We start from the raw sequence: 20,124 nt of genomic DNA, 5'->3' as shown, positions 1-20,124 counted from the left end.
CCCTCTGCTGCACACTGTACCCTACCTATCTACTTTCCCGATCACATGGTAGTTCCCCAGTGTAAGGCGCTAGTCGATTCAGGAGCAGCTGGGAACTTTATGGACAGGGCATTCTCACGCCATCAAGGCATTTCATTGGTTCCCCTATCCATTCCACTCCCCATCAGAGCACTTGATAGTCGACCATTAGGGTCCGGGTTTGTTAAGGAAGTTACAGTACCAGTCACCATGATCACCCAGGAGACTCATTGTGAGCAGGTTACTTTTTCTATTATTGGGTCTCCTGCTTTCCCTGTGGTATTAGGTATTCCTTGGCTAGCACTCCACAACCCCACCTTCTCATGGCCGCAGAGGGTTCTCACGGGGTGGTCACGAGACTGTTAGGGTAGGTGTCTAGGTGTTTCCGTTGGTGCAACCATGGTGGAAAGTCCAGACAGTACCTCCACTGTGTGCATTCCCCCCGAATACCATGATCTGGCGCACACATTTTCTAAGATGCAGGGGACAAAACTACCACCTCATCGGGCAGGGGTTGCGCAATAAACCTTAGTGTAGACGCTGTACCTCCCAGGAGTCATGTGTACCCCCTGTCGCAGGCTGAAACGGAGGCTATGGAAACATACGTCACCAAGTCCCTGGGCCAGGGGTATATACGTCCCTCCACTTCACCCGCCTCCTCGAGTTTCTTCTGCGCCCGTGCATTGATTATTGATCACTGAACAAGGAGACGATAATATTTAGTTATCCTCTCCCCCTCATTCCTTCAGTGATTGAGTCAATGCATGGGGCGCGCTTCTTCACCAAATTAGATCTCAGGAGTGCATACAACCTGGTGCGTGTTCGGGAGGGGGATGAGTGGAAGACAGCATTCAGCACAACCACGGGGCATTATGAATACCTGGTGATGCCCTACGGTTTGATGAATGCTCCATCCGTCTTCCAGTCCTTTGTGAATGAGGTGTTTCATGACATGCTTGGTCGCGGTGTAGTGGTCTACATCGATGACATCCTGGTGTATTCCGCCACGTGCGCCGAGCATGTGTCCCTGGTTCGCAAAGTACTGGCCCGACTGTTGGAAAATGACCTTTATGCCAAGGCAGAGAAGTGTATGTTTTTCCAGCAGTCCATCTCCTTCCTCGGATACCGCATTACCACCTCAGGTGTGGAGATGGAGGGAGATCGCATTTCAGCCGTGCGTAATTGGCCGACTCCAACCACGGTTAAGGAGGTGCATCGCTTCCTTGGCTTCGCCAACTAATATCGGAGGTTTATCCGGGCCTTTGGCAAGGTCGCAGCTCCCATTACATCCCTGTTGAAGGGTGGGCCGTCCCGGCTCCGCTGGTCTGCTGAGGCTGACCTGGCCTTCAGTAGACTGCGGGGTCTGTTCACCTCAGCCCCGGTACTGGCCCACCTCGATCCATCACTACCATTCGTAGTGGAGGTGGATGCGTCCGAGGGAGGGATAGACGCTGTCCTATCTCAACGCTTGGGCACGCCACCCAAGCTCCACCCCTGTGCCTTCTTCTCTAAGAAGCTCATCCCGGCGGAGCAGAACTACGATGTTGGTGATCGGGAGCTGTTGGCTGTTGTCCGAGCTTTGACCGTGTGGAGGCATTGGCTCGAAGGGACGAAACACCCTTTCCTCATCTGGACGGACCACCGTAACCTGGAGTACATCCGGGCAGCGAGGAGGCTGAATCCTCGCCAGGCCAGGTGGGCCCTATTCTTCACCCGGTTTGATGTTACACTGTCATACATTCCGGGTACGAAGAACGTGAAGGCAGACGCACTGTCCCGGCTGTATGACACAGAGGAGAGGCCCAGTGACAACACCCCATTCTCCCGGCCTCCTGCATTGTGGCGGCGGTAGTATGGGTGATGGACGCGGATATAGAGCAGGCATTACACACAGATCTATCTCCACCTCAGTGTCCAGTTGGGCTGCGGTACGTGCCTGCTCTTATCCGTGATCGTCTGATCTACTGGGCACACACGTCACCCTCCTCTGGTCACCCAGGTATCGGTCGTACAGTGCGCTGCCTGACCGGAAAGTACTGGTGGCCTACCTTGGCTAAGGACGTGAGGGTGTACGTCTCCTCCTGCTCAGTGTGCGCCCAGAGTAAGGCACTTAGGCACCTCCCAGTGGGTAAGTTACAACCTTTACCAGTTCCACCACGACCATGGTCTCACCTAAGTGTTGATTTTTTGATTGATCTTCCCCTCTCCCAAGGTAACACCACCATTCTGGTCGTTGTGGACCGCTTTTCCAAGTCCTGCCGCCTCCTTCCTCTGCCCGGTCTCCCCACGGCCCTGCAAACTACGGAGGTACCAGAGGATATAGTGTCCGACTGAGGTCCACAGTTCATGGAACGTCTGGGGGTCTCGGTCAGTCTGACCTCTGGGTTCCACCCCGAGTCAAATGGGCAGGTGGAACGGGTAAATCAGGATGTGGGTAGGTTCCTGCGGTCCTACTGCCAGGACCGGCCGGGGGAGTGGTCAGTGTTCTTGCCATGGGCAGAATATGCCCAGAACTCTCTCCGCCACTCCTCTACTAACCTAACGCCATTCCAATGTGTTTTAGGTTACCAACTGGTTCTGGCACCGTGGCACCAGAGCCAGACTGAGGCTCCTGCGGTGGATGACTGGTTTCGGTGCCAGAACCAGTTGGTAATTATTTTCATAGCAATCTCAAAGCGCTTCAAAGGCAATAAACAAACAAGCAATACATCATCATGAGTAGCCTAGCTATAGTTAGGTCAACCAATAGAGCCTCGTTTTGTATTACATTCCAATGATAAAACTGGGTGGGACAAAAATGCAATTTCAGAATGTGCCCCAGTGAAAGGTGCGCCCCTGGTAGTACTACTCCACTGTAAAGACTATCCAGATGTGGGAGAAGCTGTGTTGTATCCCCTCTTTCATCTTAAATTGAATCCCCCATCTCCAATTAAGTCTTTAAAGCTACCATATGCTGTTCTCTCTGTGGTTATTGTCCTTTCCTAAAACGATCAGATTTTCCCTAAATGACAAGCTGGTAAAGCTGAAGGATTTGGGGAGCCCAAACACAGAAGTGTTCCATATGTGCATAGGTCTCAAATTATTTCTAATTTCTACACAATACAAATATAATAAATATGTTTAACATTCACAAAGTTAGTTGCTTTATTTATGAAGATACAATTTCAATACAAAGTAAATACAAATTCCAGTATTTTAGTTGAGTGCAAATGAGCATCTCACAGATATCAAATATCAACAGTAATCCAAATGTTTTCTTTCTTGATGTTTAACACTTTTTTAAGCTCCAGCACAGATCACAGGGCCATACAACAGAAACTAAATCACCAATGGTAAACAGGGGATTCCAAAAACTGTTTCACACAATATACAGTTGAAGTCGGAAGTTTACATACACCTTAGCCAAATACATTTAAACTCAGTTTTTCACAATTCCTGACATTTAATCCTAGTAAAAATTCCCTGTCTTAGGTCAGTTAGGATCACCACTTTATTTTAAGAATGTGAAATGTCAGAATAATAGTAGAGAGAATGATTTATTTCAGTTTTATTTCTTTCATCACATTCCCAGTGGGTCAGAAGTTTACATACATAAATTGTTTAACTTGGGTCAAATGTTTCGGGTAGCCTTCCACAAGCTTCCCACAATAAGTTGGGTGAATGTTGGCTCATTCCTCCTGACAGAGCTGGTGTAACTGAGTCAGGTTTGTAGGCCTCCTTGCTCGCACACGCTTTTTCAGTTCTGCCCACACATTTTCTATAGGATTGAGGTCAGGGCTTTGTGATGGCCACTCCAATACCTTGACTTTGTTGTCCTTAAGCCATTTTTCCACAACTTTGGAAGTATGCTTGGGGTCATTGTCCATTTGGAAGACCCATTTGCGACCAAGCTTTAACTTCCTGACTGATGTCTTGAGATGTTGCTTCAATATATCCATACAATTTTCCTTCCTCATGATGCCATCTACTTTGTGAAGTGCACCAGTCCCTCCTGCAGCAAGGTACCCTCACAGCATGATGCTGCCACCCCCGTGCTTCACGGTTGGGATGGTGTTCTTCGGCTTGGAAGGATCCCCCTTTTTCCTCCAAACATAACGATGGTCATTATGGCCAAACAGTTCTATTTTTGTTTAGTCAGATCAGAGGAAATTTCTCCAAAAAGTAAGATCTTTGTCCCCATGTGCAGTTGCAAACCGTAGTCTGGCTTTTTTATGGCGGTTTTGGAGCAGTGGCTTCTTCCTTGCTGAGCGGCCTTTCAGGTTATGTCAATATAGGACTCGTTTTACTGTGGATATACATACTTTTGTACCTGTTTCCGCCAGCATCTTCACAAGGTCCTTTGCTGTTGTTCTGGGATTGATTTACACTTTTAGCACCAAAGTACATTCATCTCTAGGAGACAGAATGCATCTCCTTCCTGAGCGGTATGACGGCTGCGTGGTCCAAGGGTGTTTATACTTGCGTACTATTGTTTGTACAGATGAACGTGGCACCTTCAGGCGTTTGGAAATTGCTCCCAAGGATGAACCAGACTTGTGGAAGTCTACCATTTTTTTCTGAGGTCTTGGCTGATTTCTTTTGATTTTCCCATGATGTCAAGCAAAGAGGCACTGAGTTTGAAGGTAGGCCTTGAAATACATCCACAGGTACACCTCCAATTGACTCAAATGAAGTACATTAGCCTATCAGAAGCTTCTAAAGCTATGACATCATTTTTTGAATTTTCCAAGCTGTTTAAAGGCACAGTCAACATAGTGTATGTAAACTTCTGACCCACTAGAATTGTGATACAGTGAATTATAAGTGAAATAATCTGTCTGTAAACAATTGTTGGAAAAATGACTTGTGTCATGCACAAAGTAGATGTCCTAACCAACTTTCCAAAAATATAGTTTGTTAACAAGAAATTTGTGGAGTGGTTGAAAAACGAGTTTTAATGACTCCAACATAAGTGTATGTAAACTACCGACTTTGGTACCACCGAGTGTTGACATTAGCCAGGGGTTGACATTAAAGGCCCAGTGCAAACAAAATGCAGTTTTTCCTGTGTTTTATACAATTTTGTACAACAGCTGATTAAACTTTTTTGTGAAATATTGTAACCAGTGTTATTTCCGGATAGTTGCTGGTTGAAAATACAATCTACACAGGACCTTCTAATCAGCCTGTTTGAATGGGCTGGAGTTTCGGCTTGACGTCACCAGGTGGAACGTTGGTTAATATACCAATAACAAAGAGTTCCAAACCTCGCTGCTAACAACAGCAAGCTTTAAGTTCGCCCCTCCTCACTCAAACCACTTCCAGTTAGTCCTAGCAAAATTCTTGCTTGAGAAAGATGTTTTGCTAAAAAGGTGTCTTTTTTTCAATTTTAATGGAAAACTATTACTGTAGATCAAATCAAATGTTATTGCATACACATGTTTAGCAGATGTTATTGCGGGTGTAGCGAAATGCTTGTAAGGTGGTACTCAATTGTTACCCAGACATGTTTCTATATTGAAATAAAAACAGCTGCATTGGGGCTTTTAGCTCTCAAAGGCACTTGTCCAATGGCCAAAAACAGGTCATGTTTTACTTGTCCAAAGGTCATGGTCACTTCCCCAAAATAAAAGTCTGATAGATGCCCTTTTTTGTAAGAGCTGTTTGAAAGAAATGCCTGGAATTTCAGCATGTTCATGTGAGATGGAGTTTTGGGCCCAGATCATGACATCAGAATCTGATCTGATTATTCTGACCAACGACCAGTCATCTTTTATTTGCATATGTATCCTCCTACTTTGAAGGGGTTAGCGGGGTAGGCTCTCGAGTCTAGACCAGGGATGGGCAACTTTGATGGGGGTGAGGGCCACAAAAAATCTTAACTCATCATGGGAGGCCGCAGTGGCTCGTGGGTCTGCATACCCACATCCATACCCACACATGCAGTCAGAGCCGACCCTACCCTTTTGGAGGCCCTAAGCAAAATGTGCAGTTTTAAAACAGGTTTGCTGCAAATCTACACCTTTTGCCATGGGGCGGAGAGAAGATTAAGCAATTCTATATTTTTGCAGTTTTAAAGCAAGTTTGCTGCAAATCTAAGCATTTTGTCATGGGCCGGAGAGAAGATTTAGCAATTTTATAAATAATTTCATGCAATTCTACTCATTTGGCCATGGGGCAGAGAGAAACAATTGCAGTTTTACAGCTAATTTTCTGCAATTCTACACATTTTGCAATAGGGTGGAGAGAAATGTTTGCAGTTTTTAATATGATATCTTACAGTGTCTAACAAAATCAATGGGGGCCCTTCGGTCGGTAATTCGACCATGATTACTACATGTTTAGATAGCTGGCCGTAAGACTAACTTACAACAAAAAAATGTGTCTTTGGAAATTGGTCCACGGGCCTACAAAGAAAGGGCTGGGCCACCAGTTGCCCATCCCTGGTCTATCCGCCAATCAGGGCTGAGTATGTAAATATACTTAGATTTGTATCAACACGCCCACACGATCAGATGGAGCATTTCAATGGCATAGGAAGGCTCAGGGAAATAAATGATACATATATTTGGAGTTATTTTCAATAAATAACCTGAGACTTATTAGACATACAATGATGATTTCAAAATCAAATTTTAAAAAATTGCATGGTGATTTAACATAGTTTGGATGCATCAACACACTTATGACAACAGTCTAACCCCTTTTTTTAAATTTTTAACAAGTTGCATGCTAATTTTGTAAGGAAGTTCCCTTGCTTGAACAGAGTGGGGAATTCACAAATTATGTGGATTATTTATACACTTTTAACCTTCTACAGTAGCCTAATAGTCGACAAGTGAAGAAAACTATGTTTTATTTTTGGCAATGATTATAGAAAGGGAGTTGCTTTTTCCACAAGCCTTTTTCTCATGGCAAATTAATTAAACTGTAAACACACTGGCTAGCTAGCACACTACAGTCAGTTAGCACATTGGACAACTAAATAAAATGTGTATGCCTATATTCTCTGTCTAAATTGAAAAACACTTAGGCCTACCGGAGTTGCAAGGTGATTTGCTAAATGAAGGACTGCAAGCGCAATTTGAGCTGCGACTCGCGCTACCGAAACAGGTGCTTCTTTCTAATCAATATTACTGCTCACTCCCATTTTAACAGGGTGTAATCCACTTAATAACATGAGTTGAGACATACAGTTAACAGCATTAGAAAGATAAACTTATTCATTTTTTAAACATTAGATACCCGCAAATGGCACATAAGCAGTTCGTAAAATAGCCTACAATAGGCCTAGACCGGACACATGTATTATTTCAAAACTGCAGCTCATGGTTGGAACACATATTTCCCTACTTCAATCAACCAGTCCCATTTAGTTGTCTTGATTTGGCAACGAAGGTAGCTTGTCTACATTTTTGTTAGTGTATCCCATAATCTCTCCTTTAATCTCTTCTCTTCCTGCTCATCCCTTATAGCTCCCCCCCCTCCTCAGTCAGGCCGAGGACAGAGCTGGCGAGCTGCGTCAGGTCCAGATCCAGGTAGAACCGACACACAGAACCCAGAATCCCCAGGGTGGAGAACCCAATCAGAACCCACAGAACCTTGGCACTGAAATACAGAGGGGCTAGTCTGGGAAGGAGAGAAAGAGGGGGGAGAGAGGGAGAGCAAGAAAGATAATCATTTGTTTTAGCAGCAATGCATTACGCAATAATTCAGAAACAATGAATATTGATTGATGGACAATGAATATGAAGGGATGATGTTGTCTGTTTGGAGTATATTTACTAAACACGACAAAGTTAATTTTGTACAGAATACGAGATTAGACAACTTTTCTAAATAAACTTCCTATGGGAAAGATACAGGGAAAGTGACAGTTGAGGAACTGTTCGAGCCTCCAGATAATAGAAAACTGACCTCCCCATTGTGACAACTCTGCAAATAGAAGGCTCTGGTATCCACATGTAGCGGGTGCCTGCTGCTATTTATCTTGAGGGAACACTGATTCTGACCCTATACTTCAAAATGAAAACTCTCCTTGCTCTCTTTCTTGAGCATCACTAATCTAATACGCCAGATATGTAATTCCAAGGAACGGAAGGATGATCTGCAATGCCAAGGAATGATGCATAATTATTGGAACAGGCCCCGAGGGACAGACCGATGTGTCATTACCGGCCATGTGCCGATTTAGCATAGCCCCTGAAGTACAGGTAGCGCCCGTACAGGTATAGGAGTCCACATAGTGCTGACAGACCTAGGTGATGAAGAGAAAAATGGGTCATAATTTAGCAGTTAAAAGGGCATTCTGGGATTTAAACAACAAAGCGGTCACTCCGCCACTTCTTTCAGTAAACAGCTGAGGGATGGGGTTGGAGAAACCACTCTCAAATTCATAGATGGAGCTATGGATGCAAGGACTAACCATCCATGATATCAAAACAATAGCTTTAATCATATTTTGAAGCTATACATTGTTTGTTTACAATTACATACTTTACAAACAATGGAGTAAAACAAGCTTATATTTTGGGTTGTGATGGAGGAAGACAGTTGAACTAAGCTCATGAGACATTTATAAGTTATACTCTTCAAGAATCAATGGCTATGAATTGGCTACATTTTTATTCCAAGTCAATAGACAGTGTCTGTCAGAGACGGGCAGTATTTCTGTTACATGTATTTGAAACACGTATTTAATTGCTTTTGTAATACTTTTAGTATTTTGTAATTTTTGTTAATGGCCTGAACTACAATCCAATGTATTTTGTAACAAGATACTTTGAGACCTGTAATTTGTTTTTTCAAAATACTTTTCTATGCACATTTTTTTAGCGGCTCACAATTGTGTGGCCCCGTTTCACCCTGCATTGGTATCAGAAGTCTGATTGCACTATGGGTGTGATAAGGGTGTCTGCTAAATGACCCAAATGTAAACATTAAAATTAACAATTGCAAAGCATGTTGGGTATTATTCTCATGAGCTCCGCCCCCAAAACAAGGCCAATAATAATAATACCCAACATGATTTGCAATTATTAATTTTTACAGTTTGGTAACTTAGCAGACACTCTTATCCAGAGCAACTTAGTCAGTGAATTCAACTATGGTAGCAACCAAATATCACAGTCATAGCAAGTACGTTTTTCCCCCATTACTGACAATGTTGTTGCAGTGAAGGCGTGTACTTGCAAATGTATTTAGAAAACGTTTGAATATACAAAACACCTGTATTTTATCTAGATTATTTTAAATTTAATTTTGATACATTGGTCATTAGAGTATCTTGTAAAAATATATATTGATGTATCTTTTGCCCATCTCTGCCTGTCGTAAAACATAAAATCTTATTTTAATTTCCTCAATGGGAGTCAACTTGACTCAAAGAGAAAGTCAATATACAAACATTCAGTGAAATTGTCAAATAAAGCATGGGCCTGTGTGGGTGCACTGAGGCAGCAGAGAATACATTTTGGGTGCCTACCTTGGCTGAAGAAGAGTCCAGACACCCATAGGATGGTGATGAAGATCGGGAAATATTCAGAGCAGTTGGCTCTAAAGAAACAAAACAAAAATCAGTTCAAGAGCCAGGAATCATAGTAAAATACATAGCAAGCACCTAGGGGCAAATCTACAAATGCGGTGGCTTTTGGGCATGCCATTTCTGACAAAAATCGAATTCATTTTTCTTGACCAAATTATGTTGCAATGTATTTGGGTACATATTCCACGATACTTACAGACAGTGGCAAGTCAAATTCAAGGACTTAAGTACTTTTTCAAGCACTAATATTTATTTTCAAGGACCATCAAGTTGTAATAGTTCCTATCATGCAATTGTTTCTAGTTGCCACCAGATGGCAGTATGTCTCCACAACCTAAAAAAACAACAACTTTCTATTTATCACTACCTTACAAGTTCTACTCAACAATACGTGTTTCACTATTTATTTACTACATACATGAGTGGTAAGTCAGTACTGATGTTGACTGATTTCCTTATATGAACTGTTACTCAGTAAAATCTTTGAAATTGTTGTGTTTATATGTTTGTTCAGTGTACATATACAATTGTCTTTATATTTCACTAAATTTTAGGTCCCACAGGCTGTCCCATCATGACATGAAAGTGAATTCTGACAGTGTAAAAGGCCCTTAGTTGACTCTAAAATGTTGTATTCTATACCCATTTGAAGAGGAACAAGTTATTAATGTGTTTGATAAGATTAAAGATTCTCTCAGGGGACCCTATTTACATTTTAGGCGACCCCACATGGGTCCTGGACCCCAGGTTTGGGAACCACTGTACTACTACTAACCTCTCTCCCCGTTTGCTTCAATACTTCCTCTCTGTGTATCTCCTTTGCCTCCTTCATTGCAGCCTGACTCACCACTGTCTCACTACTCTCTATAAAGAAAAGGTATTTTGTTATGAGAACTTATAGCCCATCTTTTGATTATAGCTAGCTAGTTTAATTTCAGTCAACTGCTCCTGCAGTTCATATGTTGACACGGCAGGAGTGGAGGGATATTAAAACCATTCCCCACTGTCAGCGGCTTCTCTCTGCTACTTGCCAACACTTGTCTGGGCGAAGGTAGTTATTTTTAACTCTCTGCCTATGTCGTGGGCCAAGTTTCCCGTTGGGCAAAGTTTGAATGAATGCGCTGCTAACAAGGCAAATCCGTGGAGCAGGCTAACATAACGAGCATAGATGAACCATTCATGATTCCACTCATTCGCAGAGGTAGGCGTTGATCAACGCTGGGAACGCAATAAGTGGGTAAACGATAATTAACTAAATAAAAAGGTGAGTAAACACTATTTCACAAATAAAAAGTTGCGTAAACGGCGTTTACCCTCCACTACATCCCTGGCTGGGTCTGGCAAACCCCATTCATAAACATCAATATCATGCCAGGCAGGCTAGACTCTATACTGAACAAAAATATAAACGCAACATGCAACAATTTAACGATTTTACTGAGTTATTGTTCATATAAGAAAATCAGTCAATTGAAATGAATGCATTAGGCCCTAATCTATGACTTGGTAGCAAGGCCCACCCACTGGGGAGCCAGGCCCAGCCAAATCAGAATGAGTTTTTCCCCACAAAATGGCTTTTTTACAGACAGAAATACTCCTCCGTTTCATCAGCTGTCCAGGTGGCTGCTCTAAGACGATCCCGCAGGTGAAGAAGCAGGATGTGGAGGTCCTGGGCTGGCGTGGTTACATGTGATCTGCAGTTGTGAGGCCGTTTGGATGGACTCTCTAAAACGACGTTGAAGGCAGCTTATGGTAGAGAATGTATCATTCAATTCTCTGGCAACAGCTCTGGTGGCCATTCCTGGAGTCAGCATGCCAATTGTATGCTCCCTCAAAACTTGAGACATCTGTGGCATTGTGTTGTGTGACAAAATTGCACATTTTAGAGTGGCCTTTTCCCTAGCACAAGGTGCACCTGTGTGATGATCATGCTGTTTAATCAGCTTATTGATATCTCACACCTGTCAGGTGTATGGATGGGTGGAGCATGGCGTCTTCAGCGAAAAGACGAGCAGTTGGAAAGGGAGTAAGTCCCGATGATAGTGAGGATAACAGCTCGGATGAGGGATCGGAAGACGATGGTGATTCAGGAGAGGAGGACAACGGATCAGAAGAGGAGAGCAATGAAGAGGTCAAGGCCGAGGATAGAATAGACGCCGGAAAGGAAAGGAGGGGGAAAATGTAGTCCTTAGAGAAGGCAAGAAACAGATATAGATTTGGAGAAATGCAGTATTATCATAAGGAGACGTATACTTTACATTTACATTTTAGTCATTTAGCAGACGCTCTTATCCAGAGCGACTTACAGGAGCAATTAGGGTTAAGTGCCTTGCTCAAGGGCACATCAACAGATTTTTCACCTAGTCGGCTCGGTACTTGGATGAATGAGGAGGAATGGAGGTAAAAAGAGAGGCAGAGGAGGTCTAAGAGAGAGAGGGAGGAAGATTGTGAGTTTGAGTCAGTTAAAAATGGTGGGAAAAAGGGAGAAGGTTTGTTAAAGAAGAGTGGTAAGAAATGTAAGCAAAGTGAGCTGAAGACAGGAGTAGAAATGGAAGTGAATGAGGGTGATGTATCGGAGGTGGAAGGTGTGGTGAAGCACTCAGAGCCCCAGGATTGCACAGAGGGTCAGGATAAAGATGAGTCTGTGTGGATCCTTGCCTTTTGGCAGATCCAATTGTGGTTTCAAGATGGGTGAAAAGAGCGTTGGGTAAAGTGGATTTGGTGAGGGTAACCAGAAGTGGTCTAGTGATAATTGTTTGTGTTTCTGTTGGGCAGAGGGAGAAGGTGCTCAGAGTTAAACAAATGGGGGAAAGAATTGTGAATTGTTTCGCTCTTAAGAAAAGGGTGCCATTGAGAGGAGTGATTACTGGAGTAGCAGTGAATGTAAAAGTTGACCAACTGAAGGAGAGGATTCCCGGTGTGTGTGATGCTTGTCGTTTGGTGCGAAGTAAACAGGGTGGCGAGAGTGTGGAAACAGAAGAGTCATTGTCTGTTCTTTTGAGTTTTGAAGTTGAGTCTTTGCCTGAGAAAGTGAGGTTAGGATATATAAGTTATCCAGTGCGAGCATATGTGCCGAATACCTTAAGATGTTACAGGTGTCAAACTTATGGGCATGTGGCAGCAGTGTGTAGGAGGTAGATTCCAAGGTGTGAGAAGGGTGCAGAAGGGCATGAGACAAAGGAGTGTGAAGCAGTGGGGAAAGTAGTGGTGTGTGCTAATTGTAGGGGTGGCCATGGGGCTGGGGATCAGACATGTCCAGTGCGAGAGAAGCAGGTTAAGGTATCCAGGGTAAGAGTAGAGAAGAAGTTGTCATATGCGGAGGCAGTGAAGAAAGTAGAGGAAGATGGGTCAAGGGGGAGGGATCCTGAGAGAAATTGTGTGAGTAGTAGAGATGTACCTGTACAGAGGGATAAATCAACAAGTGATATATGGTTCAGCAAGATTGGATTTTTAGCATTTATAGTAATGGTTATTAATTGTACTGCAGGGATGGAACACAAATCAAAGAAAATTGAGGTTGTGGTGGCAGCTGCAGAGAGATATTTGAGTGTGCGAGACTTGACAGCAGAAGAGTTACGGGGAGTGTTAAGAGGTGATGTCCCATCAATTCATGTTGAGGGCATGAGGTAGGAGTGAGTATATTTAAAAAGTGGAGAAGGGTGGGGTTAATTATTAGTTGTAGTGTTGAAGGTGTGAGTGTAGTGTTAGATGGTAGGATATTTCTTTGCTTTATTTAATTTTTCAAGAAAAGATAAGGGAGTTGTACTCCAGTCTAGTAGGTGGCGGTAATGTAACAAATTGGATGCCAACCGCCGTTAAATCTCATTGAAGAAGAAGAAGAATAAGAAGGCGTATGGATTATCTTGGCAAAGGAGAAATGCTCACTAACAGGGCTGTAAATACATTTGTGCACAAAATGAGAGAAATACATTTCTGGGATCTTTTATTTCACCTCCTGAAACATGGGACCAACACTTTACATGTTGCGTTCAAATTTTTGTTCAGTATACATTTGCCCGGCATTTTAGTTATCGATGTGATGTTTGGCGGCGCCTAATCAGTCAGTTCTGTACCTGCCTGGCTGAGTGGCAGTGTGGGTGGAATGAGCGAGCTTGCCTGGCAACCAGAGCGCAAAACACTTGAGGAAATATAACTCTTAATTCGTAAGACCAATACATTTCTAATATTTTTCATATTAACATAGTTGATCATTTTCTGTTCTCTCATTTTAATTCAAGTACTTTTCAAGTACCAACTATAGAAAATGTCTGATTTTCAAGGTATTCCAGTACTTGAATTTCCAAATTCAAGTATTTTAAGAACCTCAAACACCTTGTGCGAACCCTGATATTCTCATTCTAAATCAACTACTTTGGCAATCAACTAAATAGGCCTACTCTCTACATCTATTGTCTGCATGTCACCTGCTAAGTACTGAGGGATATTTATCAAGCGTCATCAATTTCTGAGTGCAGGTGAAGAATGACACAACAGCAACTTAATACTAAAATTATATTTGGGTAAAGTAAGTAAGTAAAGAAATCAATATTAAACTGCTGATAGACATGTCATTTCAGATCTAGCAGACTTACTGAGCTCTGAAGACCCTGTCAAACCCTGGGGGTCCTGAGGTGCTGGGTGGGGAGACAGAGTACTTGCGTCTGGCGTATATCACCTGTAGAGAGAAGTAAGCTACCAACACACATCACAATATCCATGCTATAAAAATCTGAAAAATAATTTCCCCACACTTATTGACAAGGAAATTGTACCAACACTCAAAGAAATCAGATATTTGATATGTGTTATGCATGCATTTTCTGCCACAGGTTAACATTTCCAATGTTAAATTGAATACAAACAAGTTAACTTAATTACTAGTTCTATGATAATGACCACAGGATTATCATAAAAGCGCTGCACTTTTTATAGAAATAAAATATGAACAACTTACCTTGCTCTAACACACCCAACACAGTTACTCCTGCAATGAGCACTACCTGATCTAGCATGTCTTAGAGCTAAAATTGACTGTCCTTCCAACCTCGTGTTCAGATGCAAACTGTTTCTCTGACTGAGTAGACCAAAAGGTGTCAACTCGGGGGAGAGGTGGCAACTTCCTGGTTTGAGTGGCCTGTATTATTTGGGTAATTTATTATCCAATGGGATGCTTCAGTTGGTAACGAGGGGTGATTTATGTTTTATCTACATTTAGAGTTTAGTCATTTAGCAGACGATCTTATCCAGAGCGACTTACAGTTAAGTGAGTGCATACATCTTTTTTTGTTTGTTTATTTTTTTTATACTGGCCCCCCGTGGGAAACGAACCCACATCCCTGCCGGCCAAACCCTCCCCTACCTTGGACGAATTGTGCACCGCCCATGGGTCTCCCGGTCGCGGCCGGCTGCGACAGAGCCTGGACTCGAACCAGGATCTCTAGTGGCACAGCTAGCACTGCGATGCAGTGCCTTAGACCACTGCACCACTCGGGAGTCAAGAGGGCACAGTCTTTCAAAACGTTTAATCTGGATCAGAATTATCTGGATTTTGTAATCCTCTTTTTTGCTATCCAGGATCAGATCGATGTGGCTTTTAAGACTTTCTCAGAAAGAAAAAAAATTGGATCATTCTGATCCAGATACCACAATATCAAGATAACAGAATACGGATTTTCAGAGCTTTGAATAGGCCTACACCAGACAGGTTATGGTACTACTTCTACACGCATAGGGAAAGAGAGAGGAGTAAACTAACCACTATCCCTAACACATTCTGCCTTGAAAAAGACATCAATACCTCGCCCACCCCACCCTCGCTTGACCAATCCCCAAGCTATGCTCCGCTACCTTAGCATCCTTCATAGGGATATTTCCACCCTGAGTTTTAAGCATATTGGAGAGCTAGCCTATACACAACAACGACAGGCGATCACACGGGCCCGTTTACACCCAAACACTCAGCGGTCTGAACTCACAAACCCTCTGACTATTGTCCCACTGACTTTGTTAGAACTTGGAGCTGTTTGTTGACATAGCTCTACCCATTTGAGCCCCACTCTACCCCTCCGTCCTCCCCGTTCAACCTTTCTGCCCCCTCACTGCCTCCTAGCATCCTTGAACCAGCTTCCTGCCCCAGGAAGCAGCTAAATCCCGTCTGGTGGTCAGTGCCAGAAAGATGACTTCCTGCAGCCGGGATGGTGGTATTGAAACACCAATGTCAAGTGTAGACAGGAGAGAGAGAGAGAGAGATAGAGAGGTGAGGAGAGGGGAGAGAATGTTGCGCCAGTACACTAATAAGATGGCAGGGGCGTCCAATGGTTTGCTTTAGATGGGCGACTAACCAGTCATTTTATACAACAAGAGTGAGTGTGTGGTTGTTCGTGCGTGCTGATCATTTCAAAATGAGATTAGAGTAGCTATTTAAAATATTGCATAGTCAGACCATTACTACTGTTCTAGCTGGCTTTATTACGTAGGTAATGTTGAGTGTAGCGCAGATACTTTCTAATCTTATATTGACAAGATAGTCGAGTGATCGCTCTAACAATATAAATACATGTCCTCAAAGATGGAAGGCAGGCGAGGAGGTGGCGAGATCATGTGGGAACATTCTAGCCAATGAGAGGGCAGATACGGGTGTGAACAACAGACAACTCCAATATAAAATAGTTTTTCTTAACGTTGACGAAATGCCACGTGTCCACTTATATCAGTACATTTGTAACAACCTACACATTACAAAACTTCTATTCGATCAAATAAGCCTCACTTAGCAATCAAATGTTTTGTTGACCAAATCTGACACTCTCTCATAGACCTTCATACAAAAACTCCCCACTTGGTCTGCTTATCGCTGTATTCTAGCGTGGACAGATTGACGGGAGTGGACCCTCTCGCTTCGCCACTTCCTCTCTGTCCAAACCTATGGGGTTCACGACACTACAGCACTTATTGAGAATCAAGGCCACTAAATTTCACTAAAATTTGAATGATATGTACTGTATGTATCATTGGCACTCTTTGGAGCCAAAACCAACTCTTGTACATTAACCTGCCCTAGGCCCAGCATGCTAAATGCTAACAAAATGCTAAAAACTGACACAGCTGTTACCCCCTTAGCTTTTAGCACGAGGAACTGCACTACCCAGGCCTTCCAGCAGCTTGAAACTGAGTGGTGACACAACACGCTGCACGTTGACATTCTGTGAGCGATAAGGCTGTGCCAAACGAAACAGTTCCCCACACCGCCTGTGATATTGTAACACCAGCCTGAACAATCACCCACCGCAGCCCTTGGGAACATCAGCAAAACCTGTGTAGCTTCATTCACCTTTGTTATGGTTTATTGTTTTCCTTGCTGACTGTGGCATTGGACTTAAACTGAAGAGTTCTTATTTATGTGATGACAGAGGATGGAGTCCATCTGATATAATATAACATGTTCTAACAACTGAAGGGGTTATAGGAAGAGGAAGGAAAAGGTTGTGCTAGTCTTTTCATTTACATTCATTTCCCCCGGTAACTTGATTGTGAACACATTCCCACTCATAACAATGACTTGAGTCATCAAAAATCACTGGAAACCCTTCACAATATAGTTTTTGCCTAATCTAGATATCAAGATATCAACAAGTACAGAAACATGAAAGCTTATGATAAAGACTCATGTTAACAAGCAAAAGCTACAGCACACACTGCTACCTAAAAGGTCACATTGTAGTCTTCAATAGTATGCGTTCCTTTCGGATGATAAGGAGGAGCTGATTAGGATAGGATCTAAACATAGATTATCCACCTCCATCCTCTGCTACTGTGGAACCATGTCATAGGGCCTAATTCTGTATTGAGACACATGCTTAAGAGGAAGTGTCACGAAAATCATGTATTGCTGTAAATGAGAGAGTTACGTAAGTCATACAGTGATGTCAAGGGAGACTTGGGTAAGTCCAACATTGATGTCAATGGGGGACTTGGACAACAGTTGCGCGTGAAAAGTCTCAATTTAAGACTTGGGCCATTGAGAGTAAACACTTTACCCGCTGGCTTCCACTGTGGTGATTTAAAGAGCAACCACTAGACTCTGATTCAGTTGGCTTCTAGCCCTGATGCAACGACAGGAAAGTTCAACCTTACAGAGAATGGCTGACTTCCCCTGAGCTGGATACACCATCTGCCTATCATGCAATATGGAGATGGAGACCAAGCATTCCAAACACAGACTAATTTTGGTCTGACTAACATACAAGTGAGAAAGTTCTGGAAACGAGAAACCAGAGACCAGAGAATTTCTCTACCAATGTGTTTTGAAAAGGAAACAATGAATCAAGGGAAGGGCACAAGCAAGGGAAGACAATTGAGAAAGAGCACATCACAACTCTTTTTGGATGTGCCATACTGTATCTGTGCAGCATACATAAGGTCATTTCTACAACAAGTATCGTTGTTGCAGTTCATGCATAGGATGTGACTGCATGTGTAAAGTGACAGAGGTCTACTGACAGTAGGGAAAGTTGTTATAGTGGTTTTACCTTGGTGAGAGTGTCTGGTGAGGGGAGATAAGGTCACTAGGCCTGAGAAGGCTACATGAAGATTCACAATGACAGGAAGCTACAATTAACCCCCCGAGCACTGCTACTTCCACACACACACAGCCTAAACCTTGCGTTATCCAAGTTACAATCTGTTCAATTGAACTGTTTATCTCTTAATTTATGATGCACTGACACTTCAGGAAAGCGTGTGGCACTTGCACGTCCCATTATTTCAAAATGGCTTCCTATCGCATGTCCTCTCCCTTGGTCCTCTCCCTTGTTCACAGTGAATCCTTGATTTCAATTCAAGTTTGAGCATTCCACAGACAGCCTATTTCTTTAGCATTAGGTTGATTCGATAACATTAGCTAAATATAAGACAGTTCAAACAGATGCATTCTTCACATGCCTACAAATTGTCTCTCAATGGAGTACTTACATTCCACTAAGGATGATGAGAGAATAGGTTCTATGTTATCTTCCAACTGAAAGCAAACGTTTATAACCGACAAAATGAGCATGAAGCTGCAGTGTAATTGATGGTGTCATTATTTCAAAACAAATGTATCATTAAAAATATTTGTATAAAAAATTACTAAAGATAAATGTCCAAGTCTCTACCAGAAGTGATTATTTATTTGTTGTCAGTCAACATTGAGTTTTATCTGGATTATATTATCAATTCCTTCACTGAGAGCTGTTGAGGGCATGTCAGGACCCGATAGCTCATCCAGAGTTTACTGCGGACAGCTCACAGGACTTCAGAGGAGAAGGAAACACCACAGATTTTCTCCATGCTGGCACAAGATACAAACGTTTCCTCTCTCTGACTTAATCTTTCTGCAGATGTATCCCAGTTGTTTGAGGGGGAAAAAATGGGATTACTGGTCTTTTGGGGATGCAATGTAAGTCTTCTCTGGTCCATAAAGTTGGGCCCGGACCCGAATGGACTTGAGGACAATCAATCCCGAACCCACATATTTTTTTAAGGGGGGACCCGGACCAGACCCAAGTGACCAAAGATTATGTTTATCAGCGAAGTTTTTCTTCTGGTTAACGAATATGTCTTTATATGTAGGCTAGGCCTTCTATAATTCAATAAATTCACCTTATTAGCGTAAAATAAATATGCTATAGGCTATGCAGAGCCGTGGTCGGGTCCACTCGGGTCTATCAGCTGTAGTTACATAGACCCGAGACCCGATGACAATCAAACAGGACCCGACCTGGGTCGGATCTCGGGTATTCGGGTGGACCCGTGAAGACCTAAATGTAATGGTTCTGACGACAGTTACTATATGAATTGTTTTTTTCTCAAGCTAAACTATTGACCCTTGAAAGCTGCCCATTGGAATTTTGCAAAACTATAAACAGGATCTCAATAGGGTTAGTGTGATGCACATACAGTATCAATGATAAATGAATCCTGCTTCTAAACATGAATACAATACTTGTAACTCACGAGGTTTAGAATGTGTGTGTGTGTGTGTATCATCTGTGGAACACTTGGTGTGGAAAAGCTTCATTTCAGACAGGAAGTCCATTGGCACAGATGTCTTTTTACCCATAGTTCTAAGGGAAAATAAGAGCTAATGTGACATCAGTTATGGTGTAAACACCACTGGATCTGTACACCATACTGTTCCTGGACAAACCAGTACACAACAGTAGACTAAGGGTGATCCAAACCAATCGAAATGACGCATCCAAACCTCAGTCAAACCAATGGTGTTCAATGACAGCCATGCGTTTGGGCAATGCAAATGTGAAAGAAATGGGATGCACTACATTTTCGTTGCACTGTCCAACTGAAAAGTAGGTGGGATTTCTATTTTTTAAGTAGCACATCATGGCTACGGATCTGTGTTGACCAATTGAAAGCGAAAAACTCAGCAGACAACTATGCATCAGAAGTGGTATAAAGCTGCCCTAACGCCAACACACTTGCTCTAGCACAGGCTAGAATAGCTAGTCAAATACTTATCATTCTAAAAAAACACCAAGTCCAATGAAACAGAAGATGACAGTCAACCTCTGTTTATTCGTCCAGCT

The 20,124-nt window shown here is 42.8% G+C and overlaps 1 protein-coding gene across 1 annotated transcript; it reads right to left on the bottom strand.

The window, feature by feature from the left end:
* Positions 1-6,656: 6,656 nt before the first annotated feature.
* Positions 6,657-14,603, bottom strand: LOC121537030 (leukotriene C4 synthase-like). The gene is made up of 5 exons (XM_041844769.2): positions 14,496-14,603; positions 14,134-14,233; positions 9,482-9,552; positions 8,173-8,254; positions 6,657-7,626 (listed from the first exon to the last, which is right to left on the bottom strand). Exons 1-5 carry the CDS (start codon positions 14,551-14,553, stop codon positions 7,467-7,469), a joined length of 471 nt encoding a protein of 156 aa, XP_041700703.1. The 5' UTR covers positions 14,554-14,603; the 3' UTR covers positions 6,657-7,466.
* Between the last annotated feature and the right edge of the window lie 5,521 nt (positions 14,604-20,124).

Source organism: Coregonus clupeaformis, chromosome 2 (assembly GCF_020615455.1).
Source record: "Coregonus clupeaformis isolate EN_2021a chromosome 2, ASM2061545v1, whole genome shotgun sequence".
Taxonomy (NCBI): Eukaryota; Metazoa; Chordata; class Actinopteri; order Salmoniformes; family Salmonidae; genus Coregonus; species Coregonus clupeaformis.
Note: the sequence above shows the minus strand (reverse complement) of the source record. Positions and strands in the feature narration are given on the sequence as shown.